This window comes from Heptranchias perlo, chromosome 6 (assembly GCF_035084215.1).
Source record: "Heptranchias perlo isolate sHepPer1 chromosome 6, sHepPer1.hap1, whole genome shotgun sequence".
NCBI classification, from domain to species: domain Eukaryota; kingdom Metazoa; phylum Chordata; class Chondrichthyes; order Hexanchiformes; family Hexanchidae; genus Heptranchias; species Heptranchias perlo.
In genome coordinates this window covers 18,598,326-18,619,798 of record NC_090330.1, presented here as the reverse complement: position 1 = coordinate 18,619,798, position 21,473 = coordinate 18,598,326, and the positions used below count along the sequence as shown (strand labels likewise).

The 21,473-nt window shown below is 44.4% G+C and overlaps 1 protein-coding gene across 1 annotated transcript; it reads right to left on the bottom strand.

Annotated features, from left to right (window-relative positions):
- Positions 1–518: 518 nt before the first annotated feature.
- Positions 519–20,818, bottom strand: LOC137322466 (P2Y purinoceptor 2-like). Its single transcript, XM_067985385.1, has 2 exons — positions 20,668–20,818; positions 519–2,829 (listed from the first exon to the last, which is right to left on the bottom strand). The coding sequence occupies exon 2, from the start codon at positions 2,732–2,734 to the stop codon at positions 1,673–1,675; it is 1,062 nt and encodes a 353-aa protein (XP_067841486.1). The 5' UTR covers positions 2,735–2,829; positions 20,668–20,818; the 3' UTR covers positions 519–1,672.
- Between the last annotated feature and the right edge of the window lie 655 nt (positions 20,819–21,473).

Genomic DNA, 21,473 nt, shown 5'->3' with positions numbered 1-21,473 from the left:
TAACAAAAAAAAAGCTTTAAAAAATGTAGAAAAAAGGAACAAAATACTTAGACTTAATATCAAAGTGAAGCTAAGATAATAACAAATAGGAATGGATGAGGAAGATCAGAGAATGCGGAAAAGGAACAAGAGGGTTAGCAAAAATAAAATTTTAAAATTATTTTAAAATAAAATTGGTTGACATAATTGATAGCAGCGTAGGTTAATATTACAGAAACAAATCTACTTGTGACATTATTTATTACTGTAATATTAGAGTCTGTTTCAGCATCAGTGCTTGAGCTGAAAATTTCAAAACAAATGGCCAGCCCGATGAGATAGGAATTCTCCAGAGTCACCGGCTGTTTTAAAAATCTTTGGATTAAAATTATGCCATAAAATACAAATGTACGAATTCTTAATGTATTTGTATGACAATCTTTCCTTAACTATTTGAACAGAGCTATTAACCCATTTGAAATAACATTAAAATAGCAAGAGTGTCATATGAATGCTTTAATAAATAGTGGTAATATCTCTCACTAAATGGAAATAGTACTGCAGTTCTGATCTCGATACCAGAATTAAACCTAAACGTTGTACATCACTCAATTGTGCGCAGATTGATTCAAGAAAGGTAAGAATGATCCAGGAACAGCTCAGTAAAGTCTATTCAATATGAAATTGGATGCTGGGTCGGATTTCTGTTTATTTTTTAACCCAAATTTGAATTAAGTTAGATTTCTTGAAGGTGTGGTCAGTTTCAAAAGTACCTTTAGGTGCTATCTGTTGCATCACTCTAGCCTGATTAACTGTACCTGCAACAGGCCAAGGTTCTATTCAAATGAAATAAATCACTACATTTAAGAGACAGTTGGATAAACACTTGAAGAAAAGGATTAAAAGGTATGAGGAAAGAGCAGGGAAATGGACTGAAGTAGGAAGCTCTAATGGTACCGGCACAGGCATGATGAATCAAATGGCCATCTTCTCTGTTAAAAATTTTATGATTCTTGGGGACTCTTTTCAAGTTGCAACAAAACGGGCATGAAGTCGGTACCATTTTGAGGCCTCATTAACAAGCTGCCAGTAAGTTAAGGGTGCCAAGCGGGTGCCCCACTGCAGCTTGCCAGTTCTGGGAAGGAAGGAAATGGGCCGACACCCATGCTGAGCCAGCAGTAAGTCGGGCTTGGGAGGAGGGAGAGGCAAACCCGGAGGGGGCCTTGAATGGGCCGGTAGTGGACCAGAGTTTTTTTTTTGGGGCACAGGAAGAGTATTGCTGCTCCTCCTGCAAAAAAAATTAAAAGTGTCCTGGGCTGTTTTTTGAGCAGCCACCAACATTCCCTTTGAGACCTCTGGTAAGGCCACTCATCGCCTGGTACCAATGAGCAGGGCGTGCACGGTGCACACTCCGCCCATTTATACCTGAAAATTGCAATCAGGGTACTACAACCATCGTAGGACACCGATTTGCACATTTAAGCAGCCTCCAGCTTGTTTAAGGTGGGCGGACTGCTTGCCCATTTAAAGACCCACCTGAAAATCACATCAGTCAGGCCTTGGACATCAATGGGGCTGCTGAGATGTCCCCCTACCAATTTTAAATTGCTGGCTGCTCGTTTTTCAGGTGAGAAATGGGCAGCTGGCAGTTTAAAATCACCCCCTTAAAGTGCAAACTGGGCAATATTAAATCTTAGACCCCATCGCCACATCCAGCAGTAGCTTGCTTTATTTCCTCAAGCCCAATTTCTGTGGTACAAACAGAGTGCGAAATGTCTGCTCCACTGGTTGTCTTTTTGGCTAAAGGAAGATTGTTCTTTTTTTCAGCACCATTACCTTTACGTGCCAGCTTACTTCGATACGTTTGCCCACCTAGAACATAAAGAATTGGATCTAGGCAACTATTTGCGCTTGCAAGGGGCCTGGTCAGCTTGTAGGCAAGGTTTACTGCATCTAGTGTACTACAGCTCACATGAAGACTTCTTGAGGAATAGTAAATGGAACGTGTGATGTGGAAAGGTAAGAAACATAAGACAAAAACAGTGAGTACAGTAATAATCATCTTGATTGATTTTTTCCTGGATCTGGCATATTCGGGACGTATGTCGTTGGGCCGAAGGAGTTTTTTGGTCGTAATCCCATAGCAGATTATGACCACTGTGAAGGGACCACAAAAAAGCAACACCAACTGTACGGCATTGTAAATCACAAACTTATTGAAATATATTTGGTTTGAAGTGTCATAACAAATGGTGGTGTTACCGGTACCCTCTATGTTGACAAATACGAATATAGGTGTCTGGAATGCTATCACAACACCCCAAACAACAATGCACACTATCCTGGTATATCGCAAATTTGACCACCTCAGTGACTGCATTGGAAAACAGATCCCCAGGAATCTATAGATGCTCAGACAGGTGAGAAAAAGGATACTGCAGTACAGGTTGGTATAAAATAGGAATCGGACAATTTTGCACAATGCTGCCCCAAAAGGCCAGTCATTGTGTTTTGCATAGTAATAGATCAGCAGAGGCAATGATATAACATACATGGTGTCTGAGATAGCCAGGTTGAACATGTAGGTGGTTGTAATGTTCCACGGTCTCATTCGAAACACAAAGACCCATATTGCCAGAGCATTGAGAACAAGTCCTACCACAAACACTATCCCGTAAGACACGGGAAGCAGAATATATTTAAAGTCCTCATTAAAAGTACAATTGTGTGGATTCTCCCCAGAAATTCCAGTCATGTTCAAATCACCAAACCAGGATTGGAGAACTGAATCTGTATTTATTGTTTCGAGCAGCACTGTTCAAACTTCATTTCCGATCCTTTCCAGAGTTCCTGAACAACAAAGAAGGGATTATTGTTAAATGAGAATTTCTTCAAATTTTTTTATTAACATTTAATCTTTTATGATGTCACAATACCATGGATTGACAATAAGGATGCCTCAGCACAATGGTATGTCTCGAATACCCAGGGTTAGGACAAGAATCCATATATGTGTAGTTTATTCCCAAATGGTGGCTTTCCCTTCCCCTTATACCATCAGGGAAGATACCCAGAGAAAACTGGGCTCTTTCCCATAGGAGGGATGAGTCAGCTCTTGCCACCGTAACGCATCAACTAGCCAACACAGATGGCTACAAACAGATCATCTGCTTGCCTTCTTGAGCAGGGTGTGATGCATGAGGCAGGAGGGAAATACCAGGAACGATGAGAAAAAAAATATAAAATAATTCTGATAATAGATCAGTAATATATCGTTCATACAAATGTGACTTCGGTTTTAGTTAGTACAACAGATCTTGTGGGGAAGGATAAAACAGATGTAAAGTTTTTTCAGCTGTAAACAATTCTCATGATGAAAGAGCACAAAGAGAATTCGGCATTAGTGCTTCTGAGGTTTGTGGAATTTTTTTTTAACAGAACCAAATCTGATTGTACTTGATCCCATGGCACTATTTCGAAGGAGAGCAGGGGAGTTCTCCCTAATGACTTGGCCAATCATTATCCCTCAACCAACATCACTAAAACAGATGATCTGGTCATTATCATATTGCTGTTTGTGGGACCTTTCTATGTGAAAATTGGCTGCCGTGTTTCCTACATTACAACAGTGACTATACTTAAAAAGTACTTAATTGGCTGTAAAGCACTTTGAGATGTCCTCAGGTCACGAAAGGTACTATATAAATCTAAGTTCTTTCTTCTTTCTTACCATGGTTGCCCAGATGGAATTGCCTGAAGAAATGCACTGATAACAAAATAGGAAAAAAACTGTATGTGATTAGATAAGTTTGAGCTGACAATGAGGAGGTGGGGGGGTGCATAACGGGTCAGTGGACATGCATTTTTATAGGTGCGTGGAATTTGAAGTCATCATGCATTTAGTGGTCAGGGCATAAGTTGGTTCAGGTTTTAGATCTACACGGAGATATGTCTCAACCAACTGGAGATCCCAGGAGATTTCACAAATTCACTGATGTTAAAAAAAATAATGCTTTTCACAGCCTTAGGACATCCCAACTCGTTCTACAGCTAATAAATGGCTTTTGAAGCGTAGTCACTGTTGTTATATAGGCAACCACAGCAGCCAATTTGCACACAGCAAGGTCCCGCAAACAACAAATGAGATAAATTACCAATTAGGCCCCAAACTTCCTCAGGGCTATTGGTGTAATAGAGGGAGGTAAGTCAGACACAAGAGGCCCAGCAGGGTTGGAAAATCAGGTGCGACCGATCTCCACCCAGAAGAAGAGCTGTTGCAAATATCCAATGGGATGTTTAACAGTAGAGTTAAATATTAATGCTGATGGAATAAAACTAGAAATGGGAGATGAATCCAATTAACCATCTCCAGATTGTAATTCCCCACGTGTAAAGTACAGCTATTGTTGTTTCATTCTGAACTCCATTTTGTGGCATAACCACTAGCCGTGTATAATGTCACAATTATTTCCATTTGTTAGTATTCGTTAGCATATATCGTAATATGTAAAAGGTTTGTTGGGGCAGTCGATGTAAAAAATGGCAACCAGCTTTTGAAGGGAGCCTTAAGTGGTAAATTAAGACATAGATTTGTGGAAATTGCTAGTTTTACATGAACAGTAAACTATGACCCCCCCTCCCCCCACCAAAGGACACTATCTAAAAGGCTTTAACCCCCACAGGTCAGATTATAACCCTCAGAAAGATTTCAAATAAGCTTTACATTCACATATTTACATTAGCTTTTGTTACCCAATGCCCACTGAGCAAATTGAAAAATTGCTTATTGATACAAATCAGAGACAGTGAATATGAATTGCCTAATTTTGTGGCAACTTTTGCATTTATATTGGGAATGGGGGAACCGGGTCTATGAAACTTTTCAAATAATGATATAATCATATTTAATGTTTTACAGGTAAAATACTGAGGGTGTTGTGGTGAAAAATGGCCTGAAGAAATACTATTGTTATTTTACTTTCTTTAAAATACCAGAATCTCAGCCAACTAACGATTACAGACAATCACCAACATCCTCATTCCCAGAAATGACTTCTTAACCAGAGACATGGGAAATGCAAACTTACAAAAAATGAATACAATTCCAACAGTCCCAGACCTCTGGTTCATATAAAACTAATCGATTCTCCAGTCCTTAGCTGCAAAGTTGTGGGCCAGCATATACAGTTAGTGTTGGTGTAACTTCCCACCATGATGCTTTCCTGTGTGACCAGTGAAGTACATTACCTAGCAATGGCCAAGATATTGTTAAAAGTGCCTGCTGTACATAGTGCAACTTCTTGGATAGAATCTCAGGCAATAGCAGTGATGCTATTGGTTATTTTATAGACCTTGGAGCAAAAAATAAATCTGTTTGGCAGAACAATGTCGTATTATGTACTTGCAGACTAATATATATATCATCATTCATCTGTCCAACTGGCTTGCTTTTCAGCTACAACTCTTACAAAAGTTAGTCATCTTTCTCAACAACAACTCTCAGGAGATTGTGTGCAGCATGTCTAAAGCTTCATTCAAAATGTCTGTTTCTTTCTCTGGGCCCATACTTTTTATATACCCTCTCTTCTCTCACCACAAGATGATCAATACAACTTTTGCCTATCGTTACCACTATCATCAGGAAAGGGGCTATTCCCTAATCCCCCCCCCAAAAAAAAAACAAATTGTTGAAAGAAGCACAAAAGCCTTTTAATCATATAAGAACCATTTCAGTTCCGTGATGGGAGGACAGTAAGTTTTTTGAATAGATGAGCTGGGATACCTACATGATCTTCTTTGTCCATATCTATCTTGTGAACAGCATTTGGGAAGTGCATTGTCAGATATTTAACACTACTTTTCTTTTACTCACCTCAGAACTTTGAGGAATACTGAAGGCTCTATCTCTGAGTCAAGGGACACTGGTCTACAAAGTAACTGCTCACCATTCCACTGTTTAGGTGGGTGCAACAATGCCTGGAAATGTGGTCGGTAGCATCTTGGCGGGTGCAACCAAACAGGTTTTGCTGGCTGATGATCACCTTTGCCATAACATCTTTCATGCAGTAACATGTAAGAATGTCACTCGGCATCGAACCTATGTTGACCTTGGACAAAGGATACAGAAGGCCTCAGAATGATGCTCCCACATCATTGACATGGCTTTCGCTGAATCTGAAGACTAATCTCCTCGGTCCACCCGTGACAGGGGAGTAAATGGTCGTGAAGTGCTAATGGGGCAAAGACCTGGCAATACAGGTCTCCACTCCTCTTTCCTTTGCCTAAAGCCCTGCAAACAAGTACACACAGAGCATTCGGCTGAGCAAAATCAGGGCCACTCTTTTTAGTCCAATAAAATCTGGTTCAATCCTGACTTATAGTGCTGGTGTCATAAAGCCTTTAAAACATCAGAAAAGGCTTTACAAATTAAAGTTAGTACAACTTGCCACCTAATGATTGCTAAATTACTAGAGGCGGTCATTTACTGCTGTGTCAAGCCTGTATTGAAACATGCGACATGCAGTAAAACTGCTCAAAATGGTCTTACTGCCAGAAATGTAATTTCCTGCTTAATGGTAATTATGCTGTTAATTTTCCGACATTCCGAATACAGAATCAGTCTCTTTGATGATTGACAAAAAAGACCTACAAACCAGTAATTCTGGGTTTAATTATTTTTGCATCATGTCATTAGCTGCTAAAGACTAACCCTCATAAGATCAGACTGTGTTTAAGGTCATTTAACTCAAATACCATACTTTACAGCCAATGAAGTACTTTTAAAGTGTAGTCACAGTTGTAATGTAGGAAAAGATATGTTACATATGCAGGCATCATACAAAGAGTCGAAGGTGGGTTCTTTTGAGGATTCATATCTCATTGTACAAAATTACAAAAGGTGCCAACAGATGACCCCATGAGTTTTGGCTACAACCGTCACTGCCTGGGACCTGCGGCTGGACATGTTGGAGGAGTCCTGTCTTCACTTCCTCTGCTTCACAAGACAGGCTACCACAGAGTTGTGCCATTCACTGCTCAATGATTTGCATACAACATTAGCATCAGGGACAGCCTTACCCATAGATATTGACCACAGCATTACGTTTTCATGCACTAAATCCTTCCAAGCCACACCAGGAAACATCTATCACATCAGTCAGTCTGCAGCGTACATATGTATCAATGGAGTGACACCTATGTTTGTAAGGAGTGATACCTTCATCCCGTTTCCTGTGGAAAAGAGCCATCAGCTGGACGGGACACACAACTTTCACCAGATGGCAGGGTTTCCTCAAGTTCAAAGTGTCATACATGGGCATCTGGGCATTAAGGCTCTTGAGATTGAGCCTGTGGCCTTTGTGAAGAGAAAAGATTTGCACTTAATATTCAGGTTGTATCTGACCCACAGAAAAATCATCATGCATGTCAGCGGCTTTTATCCAGCAATCAGCAATGGTGCCTTCACTGTGTGTTTTATAAGAGAAAGAAGAAACACTGGGGTAGATTTTAACTTTCAGGCACCCAACTGGCAGAGTGCGGACAGCTGCCCATTCCAGCTGTCGAGAGGCCAAAGCTATACAGAGGGCCGGGGATCAATTCCACCCAACCAGTGAGCTGCACACTGCAAGCCAGGTGTCCCACTGCATCTCGCCGATTTGGGCCTGAGGAATTCTGGCCGGCTCAGCATTGTACATCCTGGGGAGGGGGAGGGGTGGGAAGTGGATGAGCGTGGGAAACAGTGTCTCGCAGTAGGAAAAGCACTCCTGCACCCCCCCCCCCACCCCACCCCAGCTCCACAAAAATATAACTTGGAGAAGAACAGAGTAGCACCTTGGCCTGGACAGCTCAAAATCCTTAGCTGCAAGGAAAGTGTGCTGTGCAGTTACACAGAATGAATGAGTGTGTGAGAAAGGACAAAGGTTGTGTACAATGTTTGAAATGGTAGCTCCCAGAAAGAACTTATGTGCTATTGTTGATGGGTCCAACAAGAATTGTGAGATAAATGAAGTACAGTTAGCTTCAGCTTCCTCCTGATAGTTTCAAACAGGTAGGAAGGAACAATAACAATTTGCATTTATATAGCACCTTTAACATAGTAAAACATCCCAAGGCACTTCACAGGGGCGATTATCAAACAAAATTTGACACCAAGCCACATATGGAGATACTAGGACAGGTGACCAAAAGCTTGGTCAAAGAGATAGGTTTTAAGGAGCGTCTTAAAGGAGAAGAGAGGGGTAGAGAGGCAGAGAGGATTAGGGAGGGAATTCCAGTGCTTAGGGCCTAGGCAACTGAAGGCACGGCCGCCAATGGTGGAGTGATTAAAATCGGGAATGCACAAAATGCAAGAATTGCAGAAGCGCAGAGATCTCGGAGGGCTGAAGGAGGTTACAGAGATGGGGGGCGGGGCCACGGAAGGATTTGAAAACAAGAATGAGAATTTTAAAATCAAGGCATTCCCGGACCAGGAGCCAAAGTAGACCAGCGAGCACAGGGGCAATGGGTGAACGGGATTTGGTGCGAATTAGGATACGGGCAGCAGAGTTTTGGATGAGCTCAAGTTCATGGAGGGTGGAAGATGGGAAGCCAGCCAGAAGATCATTGGAATAGTCAAGTGTAGAGATAACAAAGACATAGATGAGGGTTTCAGCAGATGAGCTGAGGAACTGGTAGGAGGGAACTGGGTAGCTGCACTAACTCGGTCAGTGACTTCCCTCCATATAGCTGGCAACTGTGTTTTTACCAGTGCGTGGCCTTCAGCCACAATTAGGGTCTTCCTCTTTTGAGCATCTCCTGCAGCAGTACCTCCAACTCTTCAGTGTCAAAAGGAGCAGTGTTTCCTACATGTCTCTGCTATGTCATTATGAACAATAAGGCAATGTTTCAGTCACCACTGCAACTTTATGTCTGGTGTCAGTCCTTTAAGGGCTGTTCTGTTGCTGGATTTTGGAATCACCAGACAAGTGTGCTGTGCTCTCTCGATAAGCTTTTCCTATGTCTGTATCCTATTTAAAATAAAGGGGAGAGCTTTTGTCACAAAGTTTGACATGCCTGGCCCCCAAGTCACAGACACCACTGTGCCCGTACAACAGGTGTGTGCACATTCAAAGTTTTCAAAATTGTGGCTTAAATACCAGCAGGGTTATTGTCTTTCAAGAGAGGCAACACTGCATTTTTTAAATGGCAATTTTTTTGCAAGATATGTGGATTGCTGATTAGGATTTCATGCAAGAGGACGAAGGGCAAAGGAAGTGTTCCAAGGTGCTCAGGTAGCGTCAGTGTTCGAAAACCCACACCTGTTATTATGTAACCGACTAGATTTGCAGGCCCAGGCACAACTATCTGGCAATGATCCAGAGAAACTGCCTCCGCATTGTCAGCAGAGAGGCAGCTGTACAATCTGTTACAGACCGGCAGCCACCCTCACACAGGAATGCCACTTTCAATGTAGTAAAGGTCATCGTATTTTATGTCTGCTCCTCCTATTAGGCTATCACAGGGGACATCTGCAATTTCAGCCAATTTGCGTCCGCAGAGCTAACAGAGTTTAGCCTTTTCATCTCCTTTCCCACTGAACAGCAATAGGAGCATGGCACAACTGCCTGATTTCACTGCAATGTTGGAATTCACAAAGTATAGGACATCAATAATGGCATGCAAATGGCCATACGGGCAACAGGTTCCTGCACTCACCTGGCACCGCCGCTTGCTCCTCCTTGCCTATGCACTGTTAACCGCCTGGGGCTGCCTTCTATATTTTACAATCTGCATCCTCCAGCCTATGTGTAGTTAGGTTGATGCTAGCAAACGTCGGTGAGAGTGACGGAAGGCGTGAGGTGCTGGCTTGTTTTTGGTCACCGTTGTTGCTGACAAGGCTTACAAAAACAGAATGCTGGTTCCAAGAGACAAATTCAAAGAAGGCTTGCACTGCAAAATACTGTGCTTGATGTGTTTGTGGTTGTGCATGCCTGTGTGTCAGTGAGTGAGAAGACAGACAAGATAATAATAGAGCAGGATGGTACTGGTAAAGCAGGCTGAGCTTGGGCGAGGCCCTACTCCCTCGATGCTCCACAGGCAACAATGTCAAGGGTGGCTTCCTAAAAGGAATCAAGGGCTTGAAATTTCTGGACCCTCCTCCAGTTCAGGTATATATTTTTTTCATTCTCAGGATATGGGCATCGCTAGCAAGGCCAGCATTTATCACCCATCCCTAATTGCACTTGAGAAGGTGGTGGTGAGCCTTCTTCTTAAACCGCTGCAGTCCATGTGGTGAAGGTGCTCCCACAGTGCTGTCAGGTAAGGAGTTCCAGGATTTTGTCCCAGTGACAATGAAGGAGCAGCGATTGAGATGGTATGTGACTTGGAGGAGAACTTGGAGGTGATGGTGGTCTCATGCACCTGCGGCCCATGTCCTTCTTGTATTGTATTATTTCTCTTGTATTATGTGCCACTTTGTCCTGCAAGCAGAAAATTAGTCTTCAAATGATGTAAGGAAGGAGCGCCTACAGTGATAGACATATGCCCAACCTGCAGCACATCCTGTGTGTCTGTAATTGAACATACATCATGAAACTAGGATGTGTTGGAAGGAATAGCTGTATGAAGTCCCGTTAAGATCTCAGATGTAAGTTGCAGCCTCTATGTGCGTCACACTGCTGCATGGCCATCCGTGTTAAGCATTGAAAGTAAGATTTCATGACAGCTTTGGAACATCAAGCAGTGCAAGAGGTTTTTGTAAACACAATGTGTGGCATGCATATTTGGAATTGATACTTGCTGTAGGAATCTGCTGGGCAGCATTATTTGGCATATTTTCTCAGGTCTGCCATGTTCTTGCACATTTATTTCCAAGTCCTTTGGATGTAAGGACAGCATTTACTCGAGGCATCATAGGGTTGGCACAGCCAATGACAAAACCAGTCAGCTGTGACCCCAAGCCTGCATGTCAGGCTTCCTAGCCCTTCACCTCTGTCTGACAATTAACATCCTGCTACTCCAGCCAGGGCAAAAGGTGCAATTGGATTGCGATGTCTTTTGAATCTTTCTAAAGGCTTTCAGACTTTTTTCCTTCCCCTCACCGCCCCTCCCCCAACATTGTCCCCATCCGTTTAAATTTCACTTACGCACAATTTCTGCTCCCAGTATTGGTGTACTTTTTTACACTTGGCCTGGTCTGTACATGGATCTGTGAACAAAGATGCAAAATAGCTGACCCAGGAAATTTGAGTGCTATTAGCAAATTACCACTCAGGTGGGATTCGCACCAGTTCTTGACTTTTTAGACATGACTTGCACCAGTGGAGAAAAATTGTCCCAAAATATTTGTGTAATAGGGATCAAAAGATTAGTACAAATCATAATGTACACTAAAAATGCATCCATCTAGAATATGGACGAATATCCTTACTCTGTTCAGTTTAAAGTATTACATTTCACAGAACCATTAATGTGCCTCGCAATCCTTTACACCAAACAACCATCTACACTCAGTACAGGTGATTCATGTTTTCATATAACTGTTTTCACAAATCTACATAGCTGCATGTCTCTCCAGTCTAACTCGATAGCTGCAGTGGTCATGCATGAAAGGGCAATGTTCAGTTAGAATTCACATAACAAGAAGAACTCATGTTGACTGATTGAAAACAGCAGGGAAGTCAAATAACTAAATTCAATAGTTTATTTACAGAGGGAACAAAATCAACATCCAATATTTTCACATAGATTACTTTAGTTTCCAGTTTTTTAAACGTGCTACAATTAGTGAAGCAAATTTCTGATGGTTTTTGTATTCTTTTCTTTTGCTAATTTTTCCCACCCCACTCCTACATGTGTAAGGCTTTTATTTAAATATTATAATCAGCTACCTGATTCATTCTGACGCATGCCCTGGACGCCTAAAAAGGAGCCCGATCCAATATAGCAGGTGGCATACTTTTGCAGCAGGTCAGATGGCGCACACTGCCAGCTATATTGGATACTTGGGCGCCCATTTTAGGCTTGTAAAACGGATGCGACGCCAACAAATTTCTAGGCCACTGTGTCCTGTTTTGGTCCCTTCACGGTGGGTGATTGACCCCTGAAAAAGTTTAGAGGACGGTCACTTGATTGTTACCTAGTTTAAAAGTCTTTAGTTACTACGATAAGCTTAGAGAACTTGGTCTTTTTACTCTAGAAAAGCATAGACTTCAGGGAGATTTGATTGAGGTCTTTAAAATAATGAAGGGACCAGACTGTGTCCATGCGGATAGACTATTTGAAATAAATAAGTTAGGGAAAACTAGGGGACATGAGTATAAATTACGTAAGCATATAACTATGTTAGATGTCAGGAGGTTTCTCTTTTCAGAGGGTCATTGACCTTTGGAATAACTTACCAGTTCATGCAGCGAGTACCGATTTGCTGCAAACACAGAAGTTTGTGGCTGTAGCTGATATTATAGTGTACAAAAGCTGGTGGGGTATTGGGCGATATGCCTCTTGGTCACTGTTGGAACTCCTGGAACTCGTTTTTCTAGCCTTCAGTGGTCAGAAAGAAATTGCCCAGATTTTCTTTCCCTGAATTGGCCTAGGGATTTTTTAATCTGTGTTTTTCTGCCACTCCCATGAGATTACATGGGTGTGGAGCATTGGGGATCATGATGCTCATTTGCACCATAACTGTATGAGACCAGTGGATCAGCTGGTCTTTTCCTGTTTGGCATTTTGTATGTTCCTATGTGTTGGCTTGACTAGAGGGTGCTTTACAACAAGCCCAATCCTATCCTCGCCCGTTATCCACACAGATGCATTGTCGATAGGTATCACTGGATAGTGGTTAGGAGTGGGAACTCTAGATATTTTTCCCCACCCTAATTTGGGGGATTGAGGATTATGGTAGCATCCACATCGACACTATAGCTGAGATTGGGTTAACTCAGCGCAGATCAGGAATTGAACCTGAAACGTTCCTGGTATCCATGGCTCAGTTGTTCAATGCCTTTGCCAATGAACCCAAGAGGAGGCCATTCATTTTCATTTAAATCTTTCAAATATGTCTAGAGTAGTAACTAAGTTGATATTGCGACTAAAATATTTTCTGACATTCTGAGTAGTGTGCGGTTTGTGGGCATTAAAATGGAATAATTATCTCCATTCACAAACTTGTGAACTTAATGGGTCTTTTTGTTTTGGGCCAGAATTCAATGCGGTAGAAATTGGTATGCATTTCACCCGTTTTCCAGGCCTAAAACGGGTGCAAGGCATACCAATTTAGCAGTGGGACGGCCTGACCCCAATCTGCGCAGGCATCAGTCCCACTGCTAAACTTGTCCCAGGCAGCCGCCTACAACAGGTGTTGGGCCCCTTGAATATATTAATGAGGGGTCTAATGCCTATTGAAGGACTCCTTTACAAAATTAGTTACCAATGAGCAGGGAAGGCCCGAAATCTGCACTGCTCAGGATTCTTCAGTGGCTCCTGCGGCTGACAACTAAAGATAAGTTATTTTTTTATATATAATATATATATATATATATATTTAAAACTTATCTGTGGAGCCAGGAGGAGCAGGAGTGCTCCCCGCAACTCCACAGTCCTAGCAATTGCCTCCCCTCCCCACTGCCCACTCCAAACCCTCTCCCGGAACTTACTTGAGAGCCCGATGACAATTTCTAGTGATCCTCGAGCCTCTTGGTTCGGGCATGCGCTGCTCATGATATTTCTACCCCAATATCTACCTTATAGTTTAGTAATATTCCGCCACAGATTAGTTCCAAAATTGGGCATAACCTGCCTACCAAAGAGCAGTAACCTACCTGAATCACAGTTTAGGTATAAAGCAACCTAGTCTAGAGGATGGTTGCACTCCAGCATTGATTCAAATACATGCTGAATGCACCCAGTATAATCAGGGAAGCTCCAGTAATCCACGTCTGGCATTACTATACACTAAGCCCAGATTACAATATTGAATGTCAATATAACTGGCAGCTCCACTAATGCACCCTCAGCATCCCCATAGACTGAACTGAGATTACAGCACCAAGTCCCAGTATAACTGAAGAACTTTCTTTTCATTTTTGAGCACAATAGTCAGAGCGAATACATTTTCAGTGAGTTTCTTTTTAGTTTCTACACTGGAGTTAGAGTCATTTAAATTTAAGCTGAAATAGTTGTGTAAAGGTAACACATTTTCTGTAAATTTCACTCCTGTAGAAATAGCTTACCCATTCAGAAAAGCATGTTACAATTTATTTCATTAAAACAACTGATTAAAGAATGTATTCTGAACAATCAAGTACTGTACTTTTTCTTTTATTTAATTTTCTCCTGTCCTATCGTGAAGGCACTGACTCTGGTTGGTGAACACCTTGTAGCACCTTGTCCAAGTGGCCACTCTTAATGTGTGAACCTTGGCAGTAAGTGGCAACGAGCTATTGAACCACATAAGGCATCACCAATGAGCCCAATTCAGTCATCAACATTTACACATTAACACTAGATAGCAATTAGAAGCAACAATGCTGGTTGAATTTCTCTCTTCTTAGCTCAGGGGCACTAAGGTCAATTGTGCCCACTCTACCATCAAGCGAGCCCTAACAAGTATTTCAAAATGACTATTCCAAATATGCCCGAAAAACTGCAAGTTTCTAAATGTTATGGAAAAATAATTTAAATCTGAATCAAAAATCCAAAAGCAATAGAGATAGGAGTGAAAAACGTCACGGATACCGGTAACATATTGGGAGTTTTCGCTATTTGGCCTCGATAGGGATTTTGGTTTAATTTATATGATTTTACTGATATAAGGTCAGATCCAGTTTTCAAAGTGTTAACTTCGGAAGATACACAAGCCATGTAAAATGTTGGTTAGGACAATTAGGTGGCATATCAAAGCAACAGCTATCAAAATGGTGTACTCTCACATATCACGTTAGTTTTGAGACAATGGGTGGGTGGCGGGGGGAGTTGTTGGGCACAGCGCATAACAATTTACACCCTTAATTTAAGAATAGTTTTCATTCAGTGGACCCAGCAAAGAGCTTAGCTAAACACACAATGTGGTTGCTGTGAGCTCTTATTCAAAATGGCAACTTTGATTGCTAGCTCTGAGAGCCAATGCTCAATACATACGGTTGGAGATAGGGTTGCCAAACCTCCAAGAATTAACCATTAATCTCCTGGACACTGCTGCGAGCAACCCAGGAGAAAAATCACAGGGACATTAAAAAAAAGTGTTTTTTCTCCTTTTCTTTGAATACTTTCATTTATTATTTATTAAAACATTGGCGATGGAGAGAAAAGGCTGTTTGATTAGGCAGATTGATTGGAGGCGGGAGGTCATGCAATGAAACCTCCAGGTCCAACCAGTGTTGGCAACTCTAGCTGGAGAAGGCTGGAAAGTCAGTCCTTCTCTCTCTCTCTTTCTTGAGAATTCAGTCTAGGATGGTCCGAATCACAGAAACAGAGAAGTATCGCTTTGTAGCCAGGGGGAGCCTGAGGGACTCCAGGATGATATATGAGCGAGAAGACACGTAAATGCACATGGTAGCACATGTGTGACCATAGAACGCAGTAGACACAAGGTGCACTAAATTGGGCCATGTAGCGCCCGTTATTTCGGCACAACACGGCCTCTCCAACATCCAAGATGGCGTCTTGGCTGCTCAGGCACGTTTCCAGCGTGACGTGCACCGGATGCGATCGTGGTATAGGGGTTAGCACATGCGCAAATACAGAACACCGAAAGCATGCAAAGTAGGAATAAAACGCATGCAATCAGTGTGCAACGTTGATTTAAAGTGATAGGCACCATTTTGGCACTTAATGCTCAACTCAACGCAGAGTCTTAGCCCCGACCACCTGAATGTGTCTTAGAGTGCCTGGAGGATCACCCCCACCCTCCCCCAGCGCTATTTAAAGGGACCATGCAGGTGTTGCAGGTCAGTTGCTGGATTATTGCTTCTGGCCTCTGGTGGAATAGGAAGTGTTTTTTGAAGCTCCCTATACTTACTGATAGTTCCGAGAGTACACTTGAGAGTGGTTTGGCAGGTACTGCCTTACGGTTCGGAAAGTTACAACTGTGGTTGAACAACAATCCTGGCAACCGTGGGTGGTCTGCTAGGGCTCCCGCTGGACATTGAGCACAAGTGGGAGCATACAGAGAGGCCATGCATATCAGGTCAGGCTGCAAGGAGAGGGAGGACGAGGAGGCACAGAGCACTGAACAGGAGGCCCTATCCAATCAGGACCTTCCAGGACCAATTCTCTTACCTCAACATGACCGAGGAGGATTGTATCCGATGCCTGAGGTTCACCAAGGAAGCCGTGACCAAGATCTGTCAACTGGTGCGGCCACAACTGCAGCCTCAGAGCAGGGCGAGGACAGCATTGCCTGTGGCTGTGAAGGTCACCGTGGTGCTGAATTTCTACAGCTCAAGATCATTTCAGGCCTCTGCTGGCGACATGTGCAACATCTAGCAGTATGCAGTGCACTGCTGCATAAGGGAGGTCACAGGCGCACTGTACCACATGAGGAACAGGTTCATCACCTTCCCTCTTGACAGAGGGAAGCAGACCGAGCGAGCACAGGGGTTCGCTCGCGTTGCTGGCTTCCCCATGGTGCAGGATGCACATTGCCCTGCATGCCCCACATATCAAGTTGGCGGTCTTCGACAACCGAAAGAGCTTCCACTCCCTGAACGTGCAGCTGGTGTGCGCCCACACATATCAAATCATGGAGGTCGATGCCCGCTACCCTGGGAGCAGTCACAGTGCCATCATCATGCGACAGTCCAACGTGCTAGCTATCTTTCACCCGCCTCGGCAAGTCAAAGGCTGGCTACTGGGCGACAAAGGCTATCCCCTCACGTCGTGGCTCATGACTCCGGTCAGGAACACATGCACATGTGCAGAGCAGGCCTATAATGAGAGCCATGCTGCCACACGCAACATTGTGGAGCACACCATGGGCCTCCTCAAACAACGCTTCCGCTGCCTGGGCCGGTCTGGAGGAGCCCTGCAGTACTCCCCTGAGCGGGTGGGAAGACTCGTAGTGGTATGCTGCATGCTGCACAACCTCGCCATCATGAGGGACCAACCTTTGCCACCAATGATCAGAGAAGATCCTGAGCCAGAGGTGGTGGAGGAGGAAGCTGAGGAGGAGGAGGGGGAGGACCCGGAAGAGGAAGTGGAGGAAGACGCAAGGGTGCAACAGGAATCACACGCCTTGTCTGCGAGGACTCTGCGTGCTCACCTGATCCGTGCCCACTATCAATAATGTTAACTACATCCCCAAACACACCAACAGTCCTACACTCCCCACCTTTCCACTCCCACCAGACAATCAAATCACCCTCCATCTGATTACACATTGGTTTCCCCCTCAGCTCATTGCACAAATAAAAACTACGACCAAATGCAAATTCAATGTCACATTTATCAATGAATAAATGAAATTATGGAAACAGAAAAGAACTATTCACCCTTGTGCATTGCCATAATACCTGTTGTTTGTGTGCCTTTACCTATCCTAGTGCTCCTACGAGGTGCTTCCCCAGTGGCTGGAGCATGGGTGGTGGGAGGCTGCTGGCCTTCAATGGAGGAGCATGCAGATGGCCTTGGAGGACGACCTCAAGCAGCTCTGGGCCAGGAGGGCCCGGCTTCAGACTGCATTATCTCAGCATGGGGGCAGCAGTCTGGCCCAGCTGGCTGATCGGCAACAACAAGGGCACTGGCGGAGTGGCAGGGGTGGCAGCAGGAATGCTGTCATCCTGAGAGAGGACAGCAGGTCCGACTGCCATGGCGCCACTGCCACTCTCCCGGGGCGGCGCCTCAGCAATCCTGGTGATCAGCTGGAGAACGGATTGCTGGAGTGCTGTGACGCCCTGGAAGCCCCGTTCCACAGTGATCCCCAGAGCCATGATAGCAGCAGTCTGTGCTTCTATTGCAACAGTCTGAGCAGCGACCATAGCTTGCAGACCTTTGATGACATTGGTTTGTGCTGCAATGGAAGCCGCGACATCGGCCATCAGACGTTGCATCATGTTGGGTTCCACAGGTGTGCTGACGGAGGTGACCACCCATTACATGTTGAAAGGATGGGCTCCAAGCTCTGCGCAAAGCCCTGTGCCAAGTTGGAGCTGGACTCCTCCATGCCCCATCTCATTGTGCACAGGCTTTCTGGCAGGCTTTCCAGTGCCCTGAGCCCACCAGCCGTCTTCTGTAGCTTGGCTCATCAAAGTCCTCATCTGACTCCTCTGTAGCAGAACTAGTGTGCAACCTCGCCCTCCAGCGAGCTGGCACCTGATGTATCCGTTCCCCCTGCCCCGGCTCCTGCGTACTTGTGCCCGGTTTCTCACCATGTGCAGATCCCTCCTGTAAACCAGCCTTTAAAGGATGTGCAGTGTCAGTCTCTGAGCTGGTGGATGTGAGTGTCAGATCGAGTGACGGTGTGGCTTCAGTGTCCTCCTCCTCCTCCTCCTCCTTCTTGGAAAGTGTCGCCACGTGTTATTGGGTATCTGCAATGACAAAGGGAATGTTGAGGTTGAGTTGTGGAGCGGGGAGAGGAGCAAGTAAGACGTGTGTGCTGACAGCATCTACAGCACGTGAGTCAGAAAAGATTATGGGAGGAGGGAGATGTGGGAAATGAAAAGGAGTATTAGATATGCAGAGACCCCCTTCATCGGGACCTCCAGCGCAGCATGTTGTCACAGCTGCAGTGACGGCCCGCCCAATGATCCGAAGCACTGTCTCCTCTCGGGGGGTGAGGACGTGTAAGCGTCCCTGTCCACCCTCAAGTCTCTCCTGCTGCCGGCTGTTATGTGCCACCTTCTCCTGCAAGAGAGAGGACAGTGTGTCAGTGAGTATCCTGCAAAGTGTGTGGGTGATGTGCCTGTCATGGTCGAATAGCTGCCAGTGTGGGTGACCTGTGAGTGGTGGTTGTGTGGCCTGCATGTGTGGTACTATGTGCGGGTGAGATTCAGCCTGCCAAGTGCAGCATTGTGTCTGGATGGGCAGTGTTTGTTGGTGGGTGGGTGACAGGGGGTGTGATGCGTGGAGCAGTGGTGCAGTCGGTAGGATGTTCCACTTGACACTTGCATTCACTCACCTTGACCACTCATGTCAAATCACTGAACTTCTTTCGGCACTGCACCCAGGTGTGTGGTGCCATGCTCCTGGCGTTCACTTCCTGCACCACAGCCTGCCAATGCCTGCGGAGCTGCAGTCTGGAGGGTCTCTTGCCACCCTGTGGGTACATGTTGGCCCTCCTTTCATCCACCCCTTCCACCAGAGCCTCCAGTGCATCATCGGAGAAGCGGGAGGCCCTCTCTCGCGCTGGTCCTGCCATCCTTGAGGCCATCTTTCCCTCTTCCTAGTGAAATGTGCATGTCCCATTTAAAATGTGTATCTGCACCTTTACGAGGTGCAGGCTGCTGATGACGTGTGCTGAACATGCCCCATTTCCAACTTTCTCATTCTCCGTGCAGCCTCTCAGCAGCGTGGGTAGTGCTGGCTGCACAGAGATATCACGGTAAGTAGCAGGCAGCTCGAAATTCACGTGCTGCCAGCATAGGGGCCGTTGGGCGCGGGGCAATAGCGCATCACACTACCCGTGCCTTAGCGAATTTTTCCCCCATGGAGTCTATTTTTACATCCCCAAATCATGCTATCATTTAGGTAGGTATTGGGCAGTAAAGGTGCCCTCCAGATCATGGAGAATGTGAGCTTTGCTTACCAGCAAAACTGAACTCGAGGGTCTATCTACTGTAGGTCCATAAATGTATAACAATGCCTTTACAGGGCACTTTCAGATTAGGCTCAGTATCTATGACAGGACCTTGACTAATTTCCAGAGATAATTTCACTGACGTGAATTACGTCATTGCACCACTCATGATGTCATTCACATCCTGGGTAAAATTTTGCACCTATTCAGGAGACTCAGCAGACAACAGTGTCCCTTTAATTACTATATAAAATCTGAAATAACGTTTGTGTGCTCTGCTATCAGCGGGAAGTTCTGTTAAAATGAAAAGCTCTTCCATTCTTCTAACCCTTCCAGTTCAGTAATCCTGTCAATTCAGTAATTTTCCTACAGCTCACTTTTCAGGGATACATTTACTGTATTATTAAACACTCCGCCCCTTTGATTGGGTAATTGGACGGAAGCTTCCTGAAACTCATTTGTATTGTAGATCCTGCAAAGTAAACTATAATTTGCTTGGGGGGCTAAAAGTTTCTTGTTTTAAGTTCTTTTAGCATCGCATGCGGTACACTGTATCTGCACAGATAACCTCTCATTCCCTCTGTCTTCTACACTCAGGAGGTTGGCAACCAGTACAGCCCCATGCTTTCTGGCATCAGCCCCTCCTGTTACACCTGCTTATTCCAACACATCATCTAGCCATGTTCTTTTTTTTTTTGTCTGCCTCTGGGTTAACTTTTCCCAAACCAATAACCCAAACACCCTTTTCGTGGCTTCTAAATAACGTGCCCATATTTTATCTCTTTGGGGCGACTCCAAAGATGATCTCATTTGTCACAGATGGTCTGCAGTAGTGCAAAGAATCAATCTTTTAAAAACCCTGTCGCCTGGGTGTTGCACTTGTAAAGGTTATCATGCTTTAAAGCTTTGGTCCTTAAATCCGTAAACACAAGGCACACAAATAAATCACGAGAGCACGCGGCGTCTGTTCCAGTACTTACTCGGTCAGGATCTGATGGACTAGCTGCTGTTCATCCCGCTGTGGGACCTTTGGTTAGTTCAGGGATTTCAGCCGACTAATGAACAGCATTTCATTTGAAATTGTGATTTCTCAGGTTGGAGGCTTGAGTGGGTGGGAAGTGTGATCCCGGGTTGTCTCTAACAGTAATGCCTAAATGTGTAACTGTATTGCAGTGGGAGGGACTCCAGAAATCCGTGACATCAAACTAGACATTCAGACTTTTTTTTCTCTCTCCACTGGACGCTGGGTTTGGGGGCATTAACCGCTGTAATACTGGCAAAGTTACAAGGTTGATGTGTCACGGTGGATTTGTCTGTGATTCTCGGCATCCTCCTGCAAATGTGGACAATTGCGTGGGTAGCAGAGACAGAGCTGGGTGCATTTTGGGTTGTTGTATTTTTTTAAAAAGTGACACACAAAGGTAAATTCACCGATCCCGTACTCCCAGCTGAGTTATTTCCATCACTTCGTATTTTGCATTTCAGAAGAATTGCATTCCTAATTTTTCTTTTTTTTTTGTAATCTTTAAAATAATTTGAAAACGGTTTGCAATGCAGCACATATAACAATTGCTGGAGCCAGAACTTTTCAGGTGGTCTGCATGCTAACATAGCAGACTTCGAGGTCAGCTTTTATCGCGCTTTAATGAAAAATTAAAATGGAGCAGATAAACTTCCCCTTTAAAAATGAAGGTTGCTACCGCTTTGCTGGCATGACGAGCGATACAGCGAAATCCTGTTTCTTTCTCCACAGATGCTGCCGGACCTGCTGAGTATTTCCAGCATT